This window comes from Setaria italica, chromosome I (genome assembly GCF_000263155.2).
Source record: "Setaria italica strain Yugu1 chromosome I, Setaria_italica_v2.0, whole genome shotgun sequence".
In the NCBI taxonomy this organism is placed as follows: Eukaryota; Viridiplantae; Streptophyta; class Magnoliopsida; order Poales; family Poaceae; genus Setaria; species Setaria italica.
Window position 1 is genome coordinate 22,344,374 of NC_028450.1, and position 14,246 is coordinate 22,358,619.

General features: G+C 42.3%; 1 protein-coding gene across 1 annotated transcript; it reads left to right on the forward strand.

Annotated features, from left to right (window-relative positions):
• The first annotated feature begins 1,578 nt into the window (after nucleotides 1–1,578).
• On the forward strand, nucleotides 1,579–13,385 carry LOC101782179 (putative receptor-like protein kinase At4g00960). The gene is made up of 8 exons (XM_012844042.2): nucleotides 1,579–1,711; nucleotides 1,784–2,313; nucleotides 8,706–8,900; nucleotides 10,966–11,096; nucleotides 11,264–11,474; nucleotides 12,152–12,389; nucleotides 12,503–12,656; nucleotides 12,730–13,385. Exons 2-8 carry the CDS (start codon nucleotides 1,797–1,799, stop codon nucleotides 13,090–13,092), a joined length of 1,809 nt encoding a protein of 602 aa, XP_012699496.1. The 5' UTR covers nucleotides 1,579–1,711; nucleotides 1,784–1,796; the 3' UTR covers nucleotides 13,093–13,385.
• The last annotated feature ends 861 nt before the right edge of the window (nucleotides 13,386–14,246 follow it).

The window sequence follows — 14,246 nt, forward strand, 5'->3', positions numbered from 1 at the left end:
ACGGCTTAGCATAAATCCCACTAGCTAGTCTATTAGCCATCAGGAGAGCTGGTGAGCAACGGGAGACCATGGAAAAGGAATAAGAACTATGTGAACTTAGGTCCCGGTTAAGACCTCGTTGGTAAGTCGTTAACCCATTGGTTGCTTCCGTGTTGGCTAGTCAGGTTTAGCTAAGGTGAGTAATGGCTTTGTTAGGATCTGCACCGACACTAAGGTGATCGTGCTGCGGTACCCTACTTGTGGGAAAAGTGTACAACCTCTGCAGAGTTAAAACCTATCCGGGTAGCCATGTCCACGGCAATGGACGAGTTACGGCTTGGTCACATAACTAGTGCTTGGAGATGGATGGTTTTCTTAGCGTGTGTTGGATTTTGGAAGTGTCCGGCAGTTCTGCCGCGAGCTACTGCGGACGGGGAGTTCGGTAGCATTAAAAACTTGGATCCTTTGTGTAGGATCAACCCCCACTTATTGATTCGGTTACTAAACAAATGCTTTGTGAAAACCTTTTGAAAATAAACCCTTGCATGTGTTGAAAATCTAGCTTTATTGCAAATAAACCTCAGCCTTATCCTTGATTTATCCCGTGCATATTCTTGATTGTATCCCCCTCCGTGGATGGGGTTAGACTTGTTGAGAACTTTTGTACTCACCCTTATTTTGTTGCTTCAGAAGAAGATCTGGACTTCGTCACCGAGGATTTCGAGTAGGAGGTCGCTTCCGCACCTAACGCTGCTTGTGGTGTTGCCCTTTGCAGAATGCTTCCGATGTCGCTTAGTTCCGATTGCATCCCAGAGTCTGACTAGACGGCAATTTGGATCTGTATCGTTGTTGGTTTGTTTCTCCTTTGGGTGTGGCTTGCCCGCCTGCTCCTTCGGGAGTTGTACAATTTTTGAACCGTCTGTTGAATAAATGTGTTATCAGCCTCCTGAGACTGATATTTGTATCACATTTAATCTCTACTTATGTGGGGATGCTTCAGCGGCGTGGGGAGAGGGAGGGAGAGGGTGGCCGGCGGCGCAGGGGAGGCTGACGCTGGGGAAGAGGAAGGGAGGCCGGCGTGGGGAAGAGGCAGGACCAGCCGATGTGGAGCAAAGGGAGAAGGAGAGGAGAGGAGGGAGAAGGGTGGTGGGGCCCATAGGGGCACAATCATCTTTTCACCGGGTATTTAACGGTTCACAGATGGAAAATCCAACAGAGTGTCATATAACGAATGAAAGTTGAACTCGGTGTCAAATAGGGAACGAAAATTTTCTAAGGATCAAGAAAGGAACAAGTAGTTTTTTCTAGTGTCAAATAGGGAATTCTCTCTCCTCACGTGATTTGTTTCACACGTGATTTGTGCCCCACAGCTGCCAAACGAAGCCTCAAAGTGAGAGCTGAGCATCATCTGGCCACATTGGTTTAACGTAGCCACTGTAGCCATCGTGTGTTTTCCTCAAAGTTGACTTCAAAGTCTCCCCCAAGGCCCAAGCATGTAGCGATTGGTCCACCAGGGCATTTCCAATGACTTGAATATCCGAGAACTCAATCTTGTTTTAACAGAAGCCACATGGTTTTTCCACTCAAGCGTGTGGAAATTTCCATCACTACTAGCCTGCCCCCACGGCCACGAAATACCGTAAAGAATCAGGGGCCAGACAGACCTGGCCCCCACGGCCACGGCGACTCCGTGGCCTCATGCGAGGACAGCTAGCCTGCCATAGATAGCAGTGTATTTTTCTCACACACCTACCTCCGTTTTGCCAGAGCTTTAGCTGACTGCCGCGTTGATTTGTCTTAGCAGTGGTCGGCACACCATGCTGCCGTTCGCGGCCATCGTGCTCGCCGGAGCGGCCATCATGACGACAACCTCCGTCGTCGACGCCCAGAACTCCGCAAAGGACTTCGTGGACCTCCATAACGCGGCCCGAGCTGACGTCGGCGTCGCCCCTATCGCGTGGAACAACACGGTGGCGGCCTACGCCCAAACGGTCGCGGCGGAACGGAGTGACAACTGCGCGCTCCTGCATTCCAACGGCCCCTATGGCGAGAACATCTTCTGGGGCAGCGCGGGCGCGAACTGGACGGCCGCCGACGCCGTGGGCGCCTGGGTCGCGGAGAAGCAGTACTACAACTGCAACGACAACTCGTGCAGCGCCGGACAGTCTTGCGGGCACTACACCCAGGTGGTGTGGGCGAACAGCATCAAGCTCGGGTGTGCCATGGTGGTCTGCGACAGCCAACGTGGTATGTTCATCGTCTGCGAGTACGAGCCCAGAGGGAACGTGCTGGGTGTCCCACCATACGCAACCTGCGGACAGTTCAACCGGTCAGGTACGTACTATCAATTCTAACTTGTCCTTCATTCAGCAAAGCTCCATTGTATACTGTTCCAGGTCTTCCATCTACCACAGCAAAGTGAAATTTCGTTGCGCAAAACAAAAGGTAAGTGAAAATTGAAAGAATTTGGTGGAAACGTGGTTGCTAATCTCAACACACCACGAGTACGTGTTATATATATGGGGGAGTCGTAACAGCTTCAGATTATACAGCAGCAGATGTATCTGGGATACGGTTTGGTTGTGTAGGATACAACTTGTTGTACACGAACTCTATCTATAACCAAACCGTATCTTCAACTAAACTGAATCTTGTTTACATGTTACACGTGATAACCACATATTCTAACAAAAATTGGCATCCGCTGAATTTCGTGGCAAAGTGATTCTCCTTATACACCTTGACTTGATTGAGGATATCAACAAGTCTTTTTGTAGATTAAATTTGCTGAACAACACTAGGATTATTTTGTATTAAGCATTCATTCATTAAATATATTCGAAGGATTGAAGCTGTTTGGAGTGCAAGGATTTTCCATGAGTTTCGTAATAAATAAACAATTAAATGCATATAAGTTACATATATGCATGAGTCCCGTAAGTAAAATTATTTATAAGAATGTGGTAGGATGCACGCGTTTTTGGTGGTGCTTGTACACTTGCGTCAGCATCCTTGTAATTGAAAAGATAAATATACCGGTTCAGGTTCATATTGTTCAATTCCAATTAGGTGCCTTTTGGATCCTTGGAATTGAATTCCAATATAATAATTATAATTTAGACACAAATTAATTAAGCTAATATAGTTGAATGTGGAATATATTTGTATATTATTGATGGCTATGGGAGAGATACTTATGTACTGCACTTCTGCTACAGGGAAGCGAGTAGAAGAGTGTGCTATAAGTTGCATATTAGAAACATAGCATGAGGATCGATAGAATCAAATCTCCCACCTCATGAACTTAAAGACAAATACTTTGGAAAGTTGTAGACACATTCCAAGACAAATACTTCCTCCATTCCAAATTATAAGTCATTCCAATTTCCTTGGAGAGTCAAAGCATTTCAAGTTTGATCAAATTTATACAATGGAGTACTAACATTCATGATACCAAATAAATACCATTAGTTTTTTCATTAAATATATTTTCAGTGTGTGTGTATATATATATATTCGGTGCCATAGACCTTTGTGATCCCCTCTATAATTTTGGTCAAACATAAAATGGTTTGACTCTTCAAAAAAGTTGGAATGACTTATAATTTGGAACGGAGGAAGTAGCATACAACGGAGGAAGTAGCATACAGATTCCAATTTCTTCGTAATGGAGGGATCCAAACGGGTCCAGAGATTTGTTTGCCTGATCTTTTTAGGCGGAAAGATATTGACACGATTGCATGTCTTTTCGGTCTCATTGATGAGATGTTGTTCTAGTGTCATCGGCATTGCAGCTCAGAATTCACCGCAGGATTTCCTCTACCTCCAAAATGGTTACCGCACTGCAATGGGTTTAGGCATACTCTCATGGAACAGGACCTCTTGGCAGCCTATGCCGAGACTTACGCGGAGAAGAGGAAGAGAGATTGCAAGAAAATTCCATCCGGCGGCCCGTATGGTGAAAACATCTTCCAGGGGGCAGGAGGCACTGGTGCCTCGGATACGCTCTTCTCCTGGTTCGGAGAGAAGCGGTACCACAACTGCACCACTAACAAATGCCAGAGTGGAAAAACGATTGGTAGAGGCGCCCTATTTTTTTTATAGGGACGGGCAAAATTGTCACCCACACCTACAAAACGGGATTGTTACTGTAGCATACCGCCCGCCCCTGGAGAACTATTTGCAGGGGCGGGCCACGGGATGCCCCTGGAAATGGGGGCAATTTCCAGTGGTGGGCGATGGGGTGACCCGCCTTTGAAAATCACAATTTGCAGGGGTGGGTAATCCCATCACCCGTCCCTGGACATAGCTCCCAGTGGGGGACAGCATCACCCGCTCCCGAAAATTATTTCCAGGGGCGGGTGATGACGTGGCATGCCCCTAGAAATGGGTACAATACTTGATGCATAAATGCACCATGGACATCCTCAGCAGATCACTTGGCATAGTGCCTCACTTCCTTCCTAGATGTGACTATGGTAGAAAACAAGCTCACAAAAATATAAACCGTAGCTCACAAAAATAAGTGTCATATATAAACCAATAGATAAGTCATGTCACAATTCAACATAACCACAACCAAATGATAGATCGCACACAACAGATAAGACATGTCACATTACATATGAAGTTCATAGATCACAACTCAACATAACCAAATAACAAATTCCACACAACAGAAACATAACCAAGATTCATTGACAAATAGCACTACTACACTATCCATTTCTTCACTTAGCATTAGCTACTCCTGAGGCAAAGATCCCAAGCATGCCACCTACAATCAAGGTCACAACAGCAGTAATGGCAGCCATGTTGCATCCACCCCCAGCAGCCTTGTTTTTCTTGGCCACACTAGCCTTGTTTTTCTTCCCAGAAGATGATTCAACTCTCCCACTTCCAACTTCAGTTCATTAACATGTTCTTTCATTTCTCCACACTGGATCTTCAATTCACACATCTCCATCTTCATATCACAATTTGCCATCTTTATCTAACTTATCTCATTCAACAAACTAGTGCTTGCCGATGGCTGAGGAGGCTGAAATCCAGCACTTGGCTGAGCTACTGTTGTTCCTAGAGTAGTACCCGCCAATTCATAGTTTGGAGGCACCAAATGGAGAAATTTTTCCTTCAAATAGTTCAAGTACTTAGGTTCAAACTAGTATTGGTCACATGTTCTAGGATCTCCCTACATCAATAACACAAATGCAAGTCAACCCTATGGTTCCAACACGGTTGATTCCATGATGTTAGGGTTGCAATCTTACCTTAATGTTGTTGGGGCACATGTAGAAGATGTAGCCCTCTTTGCTCCTGAGCCAAATCACCCTGAAATTCCACACTTATGGCGGTCAACGAGGGGGAGTGGCACGAACTGGTTGCAGCTTGGTACCGATGATGGGAAGCTGCTCAACATGCCTTCACTTGCTTGTTCTCGATGGATGTCGAGGAGCTAGAGGATGATGAGAAGGTCGACAGCTTGCCCTGCCTCCCTTTTCCTCCTCTGCGGCGGCAGAAGCTGTGGTGGCACGGCTGCGGCGGTGGCGGCATCATGCCCGCACGGAAGGAGCCACCGCGAATGGAAGGCGCCGCAAGAGGAGGGGAAACCAACCGGTAAAAAATTACTACATGTTGGGGAAACCAACCGGTACTAAATTGGCCGCGGCCACGCGCAGCGGCCAATTTAGTACCGGTTGGTCTCCCTAACCAGTACTTAAGGATCCCTTTAGTACCGGTTATTTCAACCGGTACTAAAGCCCCCCCTAGTACCGAACTAGCAATATCGGTTGCGCAACTGGTACTAAAGGGGGTTCACAACCGGTACTAAAAGGGGTTCCCAACATTTCCACCATACATCGTATCCTTGGAATGTTGATACTGAGATAGATGGACCCCTAGCCAACCATGCTAGTTGTTCTTCAATTGTGTCATCACCAATCAGTCGTCGCCACAACCAAGAGGTGAAAGTGTCAATGTGATGATGTGTAATCCAAGCCTCAGTCTTCCTTTGGTTTGAGGACCGTACAATAGCCTTATTCTCCTCCATATATAGAGCTCAGGACCGTGAAGTGTGCTTTACAAAATGTATCCTCATCGATGTCCATCTGAGCTTTCCTCCCTAGTGTGCTCTTTTCCTTCAGTCTCCCCTCATGGCGTGATATAGGAACTCCAATCAAACTCAGGTCGTCAATAAAGTCAATAAAAAACTCAATAACCTCATTTGTTCCATATCCCTTTGTGATGCTTCCTTCTGGATGAGCAAGATTACGAACATACTTCTTCAGAACTGCTATAAACCTCTCGAAAGGGAAAATATTGTGTAGAAATATAGGACCGAGAAAAAAATCTCTTCAACAAGGTGGACTAGAAGGTGGGTCATGATATTAAAGAAGGAAGGTGGAAAGACCATCTCAAAGCTGACAAGGCATTGCACCACATCATTCTGTAGCTTTAGTAGATTGTTTGGATGGATTGCCTTCTAAGAAATCATGTTGAGGAATACACATAGCTTCACGATTGCTATTTTTACATTCTCTAGTAGAATACTCCTTGGTGCAACAGGCAGCAATTGAGTCATCAGGACGTGGCAGTCATGAGCCTTTAGATTTATGAATTTCTTCTCTTTAAAATTTATTATTGCCTATATATTCAGGAAGTAGCCTGATGGGACCTTGATACTATTCAATCACTCAAACATGCTTTCCTTCTCTTCCTTGCTGAGAGTGTAACTGGCAGAATACAAGTAATGTCCATCATTTCTCTTTTCTGGATATAGATCATCTCATTGTTTCATATGTTTTAGGTCCTGACATGCTTCAATTGTATCATTTGCTTTTCCATATGTACCTAGGAAGCCATGCACGTTCACGTAAAGATTTTTCATCAGGTGCATCATATCGATTGCATTACGGACCTCAAGGACTTCCTAATAAGGTAGCTCCTAAAATATAGACTTCTTCTTCCACATAGGTGCATGTCCATCCTCGTCATCCGTAACAAGATGGCTACCGGAGCCCTTGCAAAAGAATACCGTCACATCCTTTATCATAGAAAATACACGTTTACCGTTACTGTGAATAGGCTTAGTACGTTTTTTCCTCCCCTTGAAAATGCTTCCCTTTCTTTCTTAATGGGTGCTTAGCAGGAAGAAATCGACGATGGCCCGTATACACGACCTTCCTACAGTGTTTCAAATACATGCTGCAAGTATCATCTAAACAATGCGTGGAGGCTCAATAACCCTTGTTTGACTGTCCGGACAGGTTACCAAGCGCTGGCCAATCATTGATGGTTATGAACAACAATGCTCGTAGATTAAACGTCTCCTTTTTGTCCTCATCCCACACACATACACCTTCTTCCTGCCATAATAGTAAAAGCTCATCAACCAACAGTCTTAGGTAAACATCAATGTCATTGCTAGGTAAACATAATTTATTTATCTCATATTTGCAAATGACTAAACTATGAACAAACTCTATATTTTCCCCACAATTTACTTAGCTCAAACATAACATATAAATGAAAAATTTATCCATTGTAGCTTATTCTAAAAATGACTAATTACATGCCTCTATTTCATCTTATTATATCTATTTATCACAATTTATCTTGCTCACATTTGCCATAATTTATTTAGCTCATATTTGAAAAGTACTAAACTATGAAATTATTCCTCTAACTTCATATCAATTTCTTTGACTAATACGAATATAACATCAAAAAAATATAGCTTATTCTAAAAATTACAAATATGAGCTCTAAATAACACATGCATATAAATAAAAATTTTCTCCATTGTACTTTATTCTAAAAATCACAAATTACTCTATCTTTAAAGCATAAAACTTACTATACTAACCATGCATCAAAGGAGGATGCAGTTTCTAACCTTTAGAACACTTGAATGAGTGAAATCCCCACGAAATGGTCTTCAATCCGGCAGCACCTCCCCTATGGCGCCATGGATAGGATGAAGCACGAGCTGTGGTGAATGACTCGGGCAGGAGGAAGAAGAAGGCAGATTTATAGGAGGGAATTTAGTACCGGTTGGGGGCACCAACCGGTACTAATGTGCACCCAATCGGTACTAAAGGGGGTCACGGGGCGGTCCTGGGGGACTAGTCGTTAGACCCGGTATTAATGCTCATATTAGTACCGGGTCCAATTCCAACCGGCACTAATGCAGTGGACAAAAGGTCCATTCTCCAGTAGTGACTCCACCGATTCCTGGTACAATCCTGTCCGACTCCTGAACTGCTCATGATATATCTCACAACCTGATTTGGATTTTGATCATACTTAAGCTAGCTAAGCATGTGAAATGTTACAAGTCTTCTATTGTGAGAGGTAGGACTTAATATGTAGCATCGAATATTTCGTAATCCAATCTTATAAGTTTTTAAAATCATTTTAAATAGTTTGGAAGGAAAGTTATTGTAACTTCAAATAGTTAGTGTGCTTTAAAAGCATACTCCATTGAATTAAATAATACATCCAAACTAATATCTAAGGAATATATGCCAAAGGGATTATTTCGTATGTCAATCCTACATTGTGTTCTACATCTTCAACAAGTGTCATGTTGCAAATTTGTTTAATGTAAATGGATTACTTGCTTCTACGTGCATTACATGCTTCTCTTAGAAGAGTTCCTTCGTGATGCTTACCATAATGCAATTAACTTGCTTTGTTTTTCTTTTATTTGATTGTTCAATACACAGATAACGGGAATGGCAATAGCCCCAAGGTAAATGGCAATAGCACAAGTAGAAACAGCAGCAGCAACCCAAGCAAAAATAAGAGTAATACTCCGATCCTGCAAATTATCCTTCCTGTGGTTACAGTTCTTGGCTTAATATCAGCTATTTTGATGAATATACGGAGAAGATCAAGGCAAAAGAAGAGAAAACTCTCATGTAAGTATCCAATATCACATCCTTAGTTAACTGGCACCTTCAAACCTTTAGATGAAATTTTTGGACAGACCAATATCAAGATTCTTGTTTCTTTCCTTAACTAGCCGTAATACCAATCTCAATGGGAATTTCATATTTGGTGTTCCCAAGTGCCACATATGCAAAAAAAAAAAGCATTACTTGATGATTTAAATAGTCCTTCCAATGTATTGTTTCATAGGAAACATGATAAAGAGAGTAGGAGTATTTATGTTGGAAATGGTGCCCTTGGGTAGTGTCATCTAGACAAAACCCCTATCTCCTCATCATTGTTCCTTTGCCGCATATCAAAATGTTGACATGGCAGCTATTTACTCCTACTAAGATTGCCATGTCAATTAAAGGGACTAAAAAAATCAATAAGTAGAAGAAGCTTCTACTAAATTGTTATTTATTTTCAATCTTTTATGATGGTTCAATGAATCAATTCATTAAAGAAACAAGGGAAAATTAGGTATGTGCCACCACGTTAATTACTATATCGATATTTGACATTCCTTTTTGTAATATTTAGAATCATACCATCACTATGTACACTTGACTTGTCCACTTATACCACTCCCATGCCACTTCGAGTGGCATGAAACTCTATAAAGCTCGATGGAGTAACAAGTTCACAATATGAGGGGCCCTAAACAGCTGTGCTGCGAGATCAACGTCCTCCACAGCCGTATGCCATATCTGGCCCCTCCAGTGGAGAGTGGACGATCTAGCTAGGTTTTGGAGAGCATAGAGTGTGGAAGGGAGAAGTGCTGGTACAGAATGCAAATTGAGATCGATTGAAGAGGTCCACTAGTTACACACAAGGGGCATGGGGCAGGACGGGTTCTGAGATTTCTGGGGCCTGGGGCGAAACTTTAGATGGGCCACTGATGATGCTGTTTCCAACAAACACTCAGAAGGTGCATAAAAAAAATTCTCAAACACGTAAGAGAGCAGCGTATCATTGCATTAATAGTAGAAGAAGTTGTCGTGCATAAAAAATCATCATCCATATAAAGCAACTTATATATGGATATTACCTTAACAACAGTCCGCTTGTCAAAAATCACTATAGAAAATATTGGTTTATCTAGTAACGTGTACCACTTGGTTGATATGCCTCCAATCCCAAAACCCATCCCGTCACAATGAACTCGTGCAGTTTGATTTCTAAATAGCGGGCTTAGGGGTTTAACGGCTAGACTATAAAAACAACTAATAGTGGGCTAAATGAAGCTATAACGGACATAGCGGTTAAATTGTACATGAGTACAAATAGCATATACTGCCTCAAATAGCTAAGTTAGAATTGAAAAGCTTACAAGAAAACCAAAACACCCTATCAATATGTTTGACCATTTTCTATGGCGTACCTTGCCATTGCTCAATTGTCTAGAGTAGATATATACGCATGGGTTTCCCAGATTTTATAATGGCTCCTCCGTGTGATTCTATAACTCATCTTTTTAATTGTTTTCTCTTCTTCCTTTTTTTCACTACTGGATGTATAGTTTCAAGATGACATGACGGTGTTGAAATTAAAAAAAAAACTAGTTGTGGGTATTACTGCGTTAGGGAAAAATGACTACCTATAGAGATACACCTCAGTACTGCAAAATTGATATTAACAAAAAAACTGATATTCCTAACGACAAAATAATCAGGATTCCTGACAGAGTTAATGGGAGTGACACATAATGGACTAATGGAGTTAAACCCGATGACAAATAATATCCATAATCTTTTATGGGAAATATAAGGCACCAACTTATTTTTTAATAGCAAATAAGGAAATTTCTACTTATCTTTTAATAGCAAATAAGGAAATTTCTTTTCCACTAATGTGCATCGTGTTCTCAGCTTGTGGGTCCCCATGTGCCAGCACACCAAGAATTTCACCGGGTGATATGATCCCCCAGATGAATTGCATATACATTTGCATGTATAGCAAGCTGCCTAATCAGCATATGTGTCTCTCCTATCTCAGTTACAGTCATAACAAATCCTTGGGGTTTAAAAGAAAATATATGCCTTTCATCCACAGGTGCACCTAGTTCAGAGGATATTGAGGAACTTAAGTCAGTGCTGCTGGATGTATCCATCATCAGAGCAGCAACACAAAATTTTGCCGAAGAAAATAAACTGGGTGAAGGAGGCTTTGGGCAAGTCTACAAGGTAATAAAAGTTAAACTTTGCATCTATATCTCACAAAAATATTTTACCATGGTTCCTTGTCAACTCATTGCCATATAGTGCAAACACAAGTCCATCGGTGCATAGTGACTATTACATTCACTTTAAGATTATGTGATCGTTGAATACTTCAAGTTGATGCTTTACAGGGTTTGATGCCAGATGGACAAGAAATAGCTGTAAAGAGACTTGCTAGGGGTTCTAAGCAGGGCTTGCGTGAGCTAAAAAATGAGCTGTTATTAGTTGCCAAGCTCCAACACCGGAATCTCGTGAAACTAATTGGTGCCTGCCTGGATGGAGACGAGAAGTTGCTTGTTTATGAATACGTTCCAAATAAAAGCCTGGACACATTAATTTACGGTATTGAAATTCTATTTCATTTCTGTTTCGGATAAACTTGAGTTCCACTAGTACATGTGCTTATTTCACCACTTTATAAACAAAATAGTGTAGGAGACAGAATTTAAAAAGATTAGTAGGTCTTTCATGAGTGAAAAACATGTGTAATCTTTTTTATAACAAAAATGATGTAAAGTTCGTAATGAAGCTGAAACATAACATCCTAACTTTTCTTTGGATATAACATGGTAGAGTTAAATATTACTGGTTGAAACGCTCTTCGTGGATGAGTCTTCGAGCCAGAGTAAACGGCCCAATTATGGGTCTATTTGATTTTTTCTTTGATTTCCTTCAGTTGTTAAATATATTAGATCAGCTTCAAACAACATATAAATATATAATATCAAATCAACTAGAGTTCTCAAAAGACCAAATAAAGGCCCAGAACAAAAATGCAGCTCCCACTTCTACTGAGGCCTGACTCTTATTGGAGTATGAAAAGCTGCCGCTTCTATTTCCATTGTCCCAGGTATGGACTGTGGGAAATCATGCTTTCTATGCATTAGCAAGAATTCCTAGGAAGATTACGTAATTCCTTTAAAGAACATTTCACGGTTAATTCATTTACTTTAGTTTCCATGTTCTTTGATATCGATTGGTTTTTATTACTTTATAACAACACATCCCCCTCCATGCAGATGATGAAAAGCGTGACAATATGGCTAGGGACACAAGGTACAGGATAATTTGTGGCATCGCTCGAGGCTTGGTATATCTACACGATGAGTCCCGTGTGAAAGTAATACACAGAGATTTGAAGCCAAGCAATATTTTATTAGAAATGGATATGAATCCAAAGATATCTGACTTCGGGTTGGCAAGTGTGTTCGAGAACGATCACTCAAAGCATATCACAAGAAGAGTCGCTGGAACCTAGTTAGTTTATGTAGATTCAGTTACACTACAAATTATGTTTGGACTTGTTGAGCACCTAAACTATTCATCATCATATTAGATTCTCTCACCGAAACTACTTTTCAAATATGCAGTGGATATATGGCACCTGAATATGCGGTTCTTGGACATGTTTCTACCAAATCAGATGTCTTTAGCTTCGGAGTGATTATCCTGGAAATTGTGACTGGAAGAAAAAACAGTGTCTCCTCGTCGGAAGCAACGATGGCTCGGCATCTATTAAGCTATGTAAGTCTTTGGTTTGTAATTTTCTCAATACTGAGAGTTGGTTAAATAGCTTTGTGATTTGCTATGTGTGCAGGTATGGGAAAATTGGACCAAGGGAACAATTACAGAGATAGTTGATCCATCATTGCGACGTAGTTGTGCTGAAAATATGGTTCTCAAGTGCACACACATTGGGCTATTATGTGTCCAAGAAAATCCAAGTGATAGACCCAACATGTCACGTGTGATCCTAATGCTCGTTGGAAGGTCTACTACCTTGCCGCCTCCTTCTAGGCCTGCATTTCTCTTTAGGTTGGACGACGCAGATCAATCCAATCATAGGTTGGACGGCGTGGATCAGTCCCATTATGAAGGTGCTCTTGACCTACAAGGACGCTCAAACAAATCAAATTTATCACTCAATAAGGTGACGATCACAGAACTTGAACCAAGATAGTCCCAATTTTATATTAGCTACTAGAGTAGAAAAAGTTTGGAAGAAAAAAATCATTCGAGCAAGCAAAGTGTATGCATATATAGTATAAACATCTGCAAATTGGATAAATTATAGTACAGATCGTTTAGTCTCGGACGCAAATATAGCTAGTGCAGGCAAGGCATGAGACCGTCTCTGGACATCCGGAGTGAGGAAGTTAAAAGGGAATGCTGTTATATCTGTCAAAGATTCTGCACGGCAGACTGCGGCGCGGTTAGCAATCTCAAAACTTAAAAAAAAGATTTTGCACGCAATTTTCGTGTCCTCTCCCTTGTATCATGTTTCATTTTTCCCCCAAACCGTTAACTGTATTGTGTGAGTTTACAAGCCCTGCTGGGAGGGCTCCTCTCAAACCGGCTCCTTGCTAAGCTGGACCCGTGAAGCTAAAAAGTTAGCTTTATCGACTCCTAGTTTATTTTTTTCTTGATTCCCGAACCAGCTATTTGCTATGGCGTTGCTACAGTATCAAAATAGGTGAAGCCGATGCCTGGAGGAGCTATGTGAAATGGGCGCTAAAGATAAATGGCAAGAGCGACAAAGTGCAGGAGACTTTGAATGACTTTACTTGCGTGAATTTTTTGTTGGCCCGGCCAAGGTACGGAATGGATGGGTGCGGCTTTAGCTGAGAACCAGGAGTTGGCGCGTGCGCGCGGGCCCTGGTGGTGACCGCGTATGGAATGGCGGGGTTTCAAGGATTTGATGCTATATATGCAACCTGATAGGTTTCCAAATGATAGCGCATTTTTACGGCAACCAATGCAAAATCTGGCACTTGAGTGAACACAACTCAACTCCCTTCCATGGATAATCCCTGGTTTCCTTCCACATCTGGTGTGTTTTTTTTATATGTAAAACCACCACCCGTCGTTTCCTTCCAACTCGCCCGGTATGATCAAGGGAAGCGCCGCGTGGAGAGACTGATGGACGAGGTGAGCGAGCTTGCCACGGCGAGGCGCGAAGGCCCATTACAGCCGGAGCCCGGAGGTGTGGCCGTCGGTGCAGGAAGCTACGCGCGTCCTCTCGCCCGCTTCAATGTTCATCGCAAGCTGGAGACCGTCAGGGCCTCCGACGGATGGTGGAGACGCGCCTCCAGAGCATCAGGGACGGAATTATCG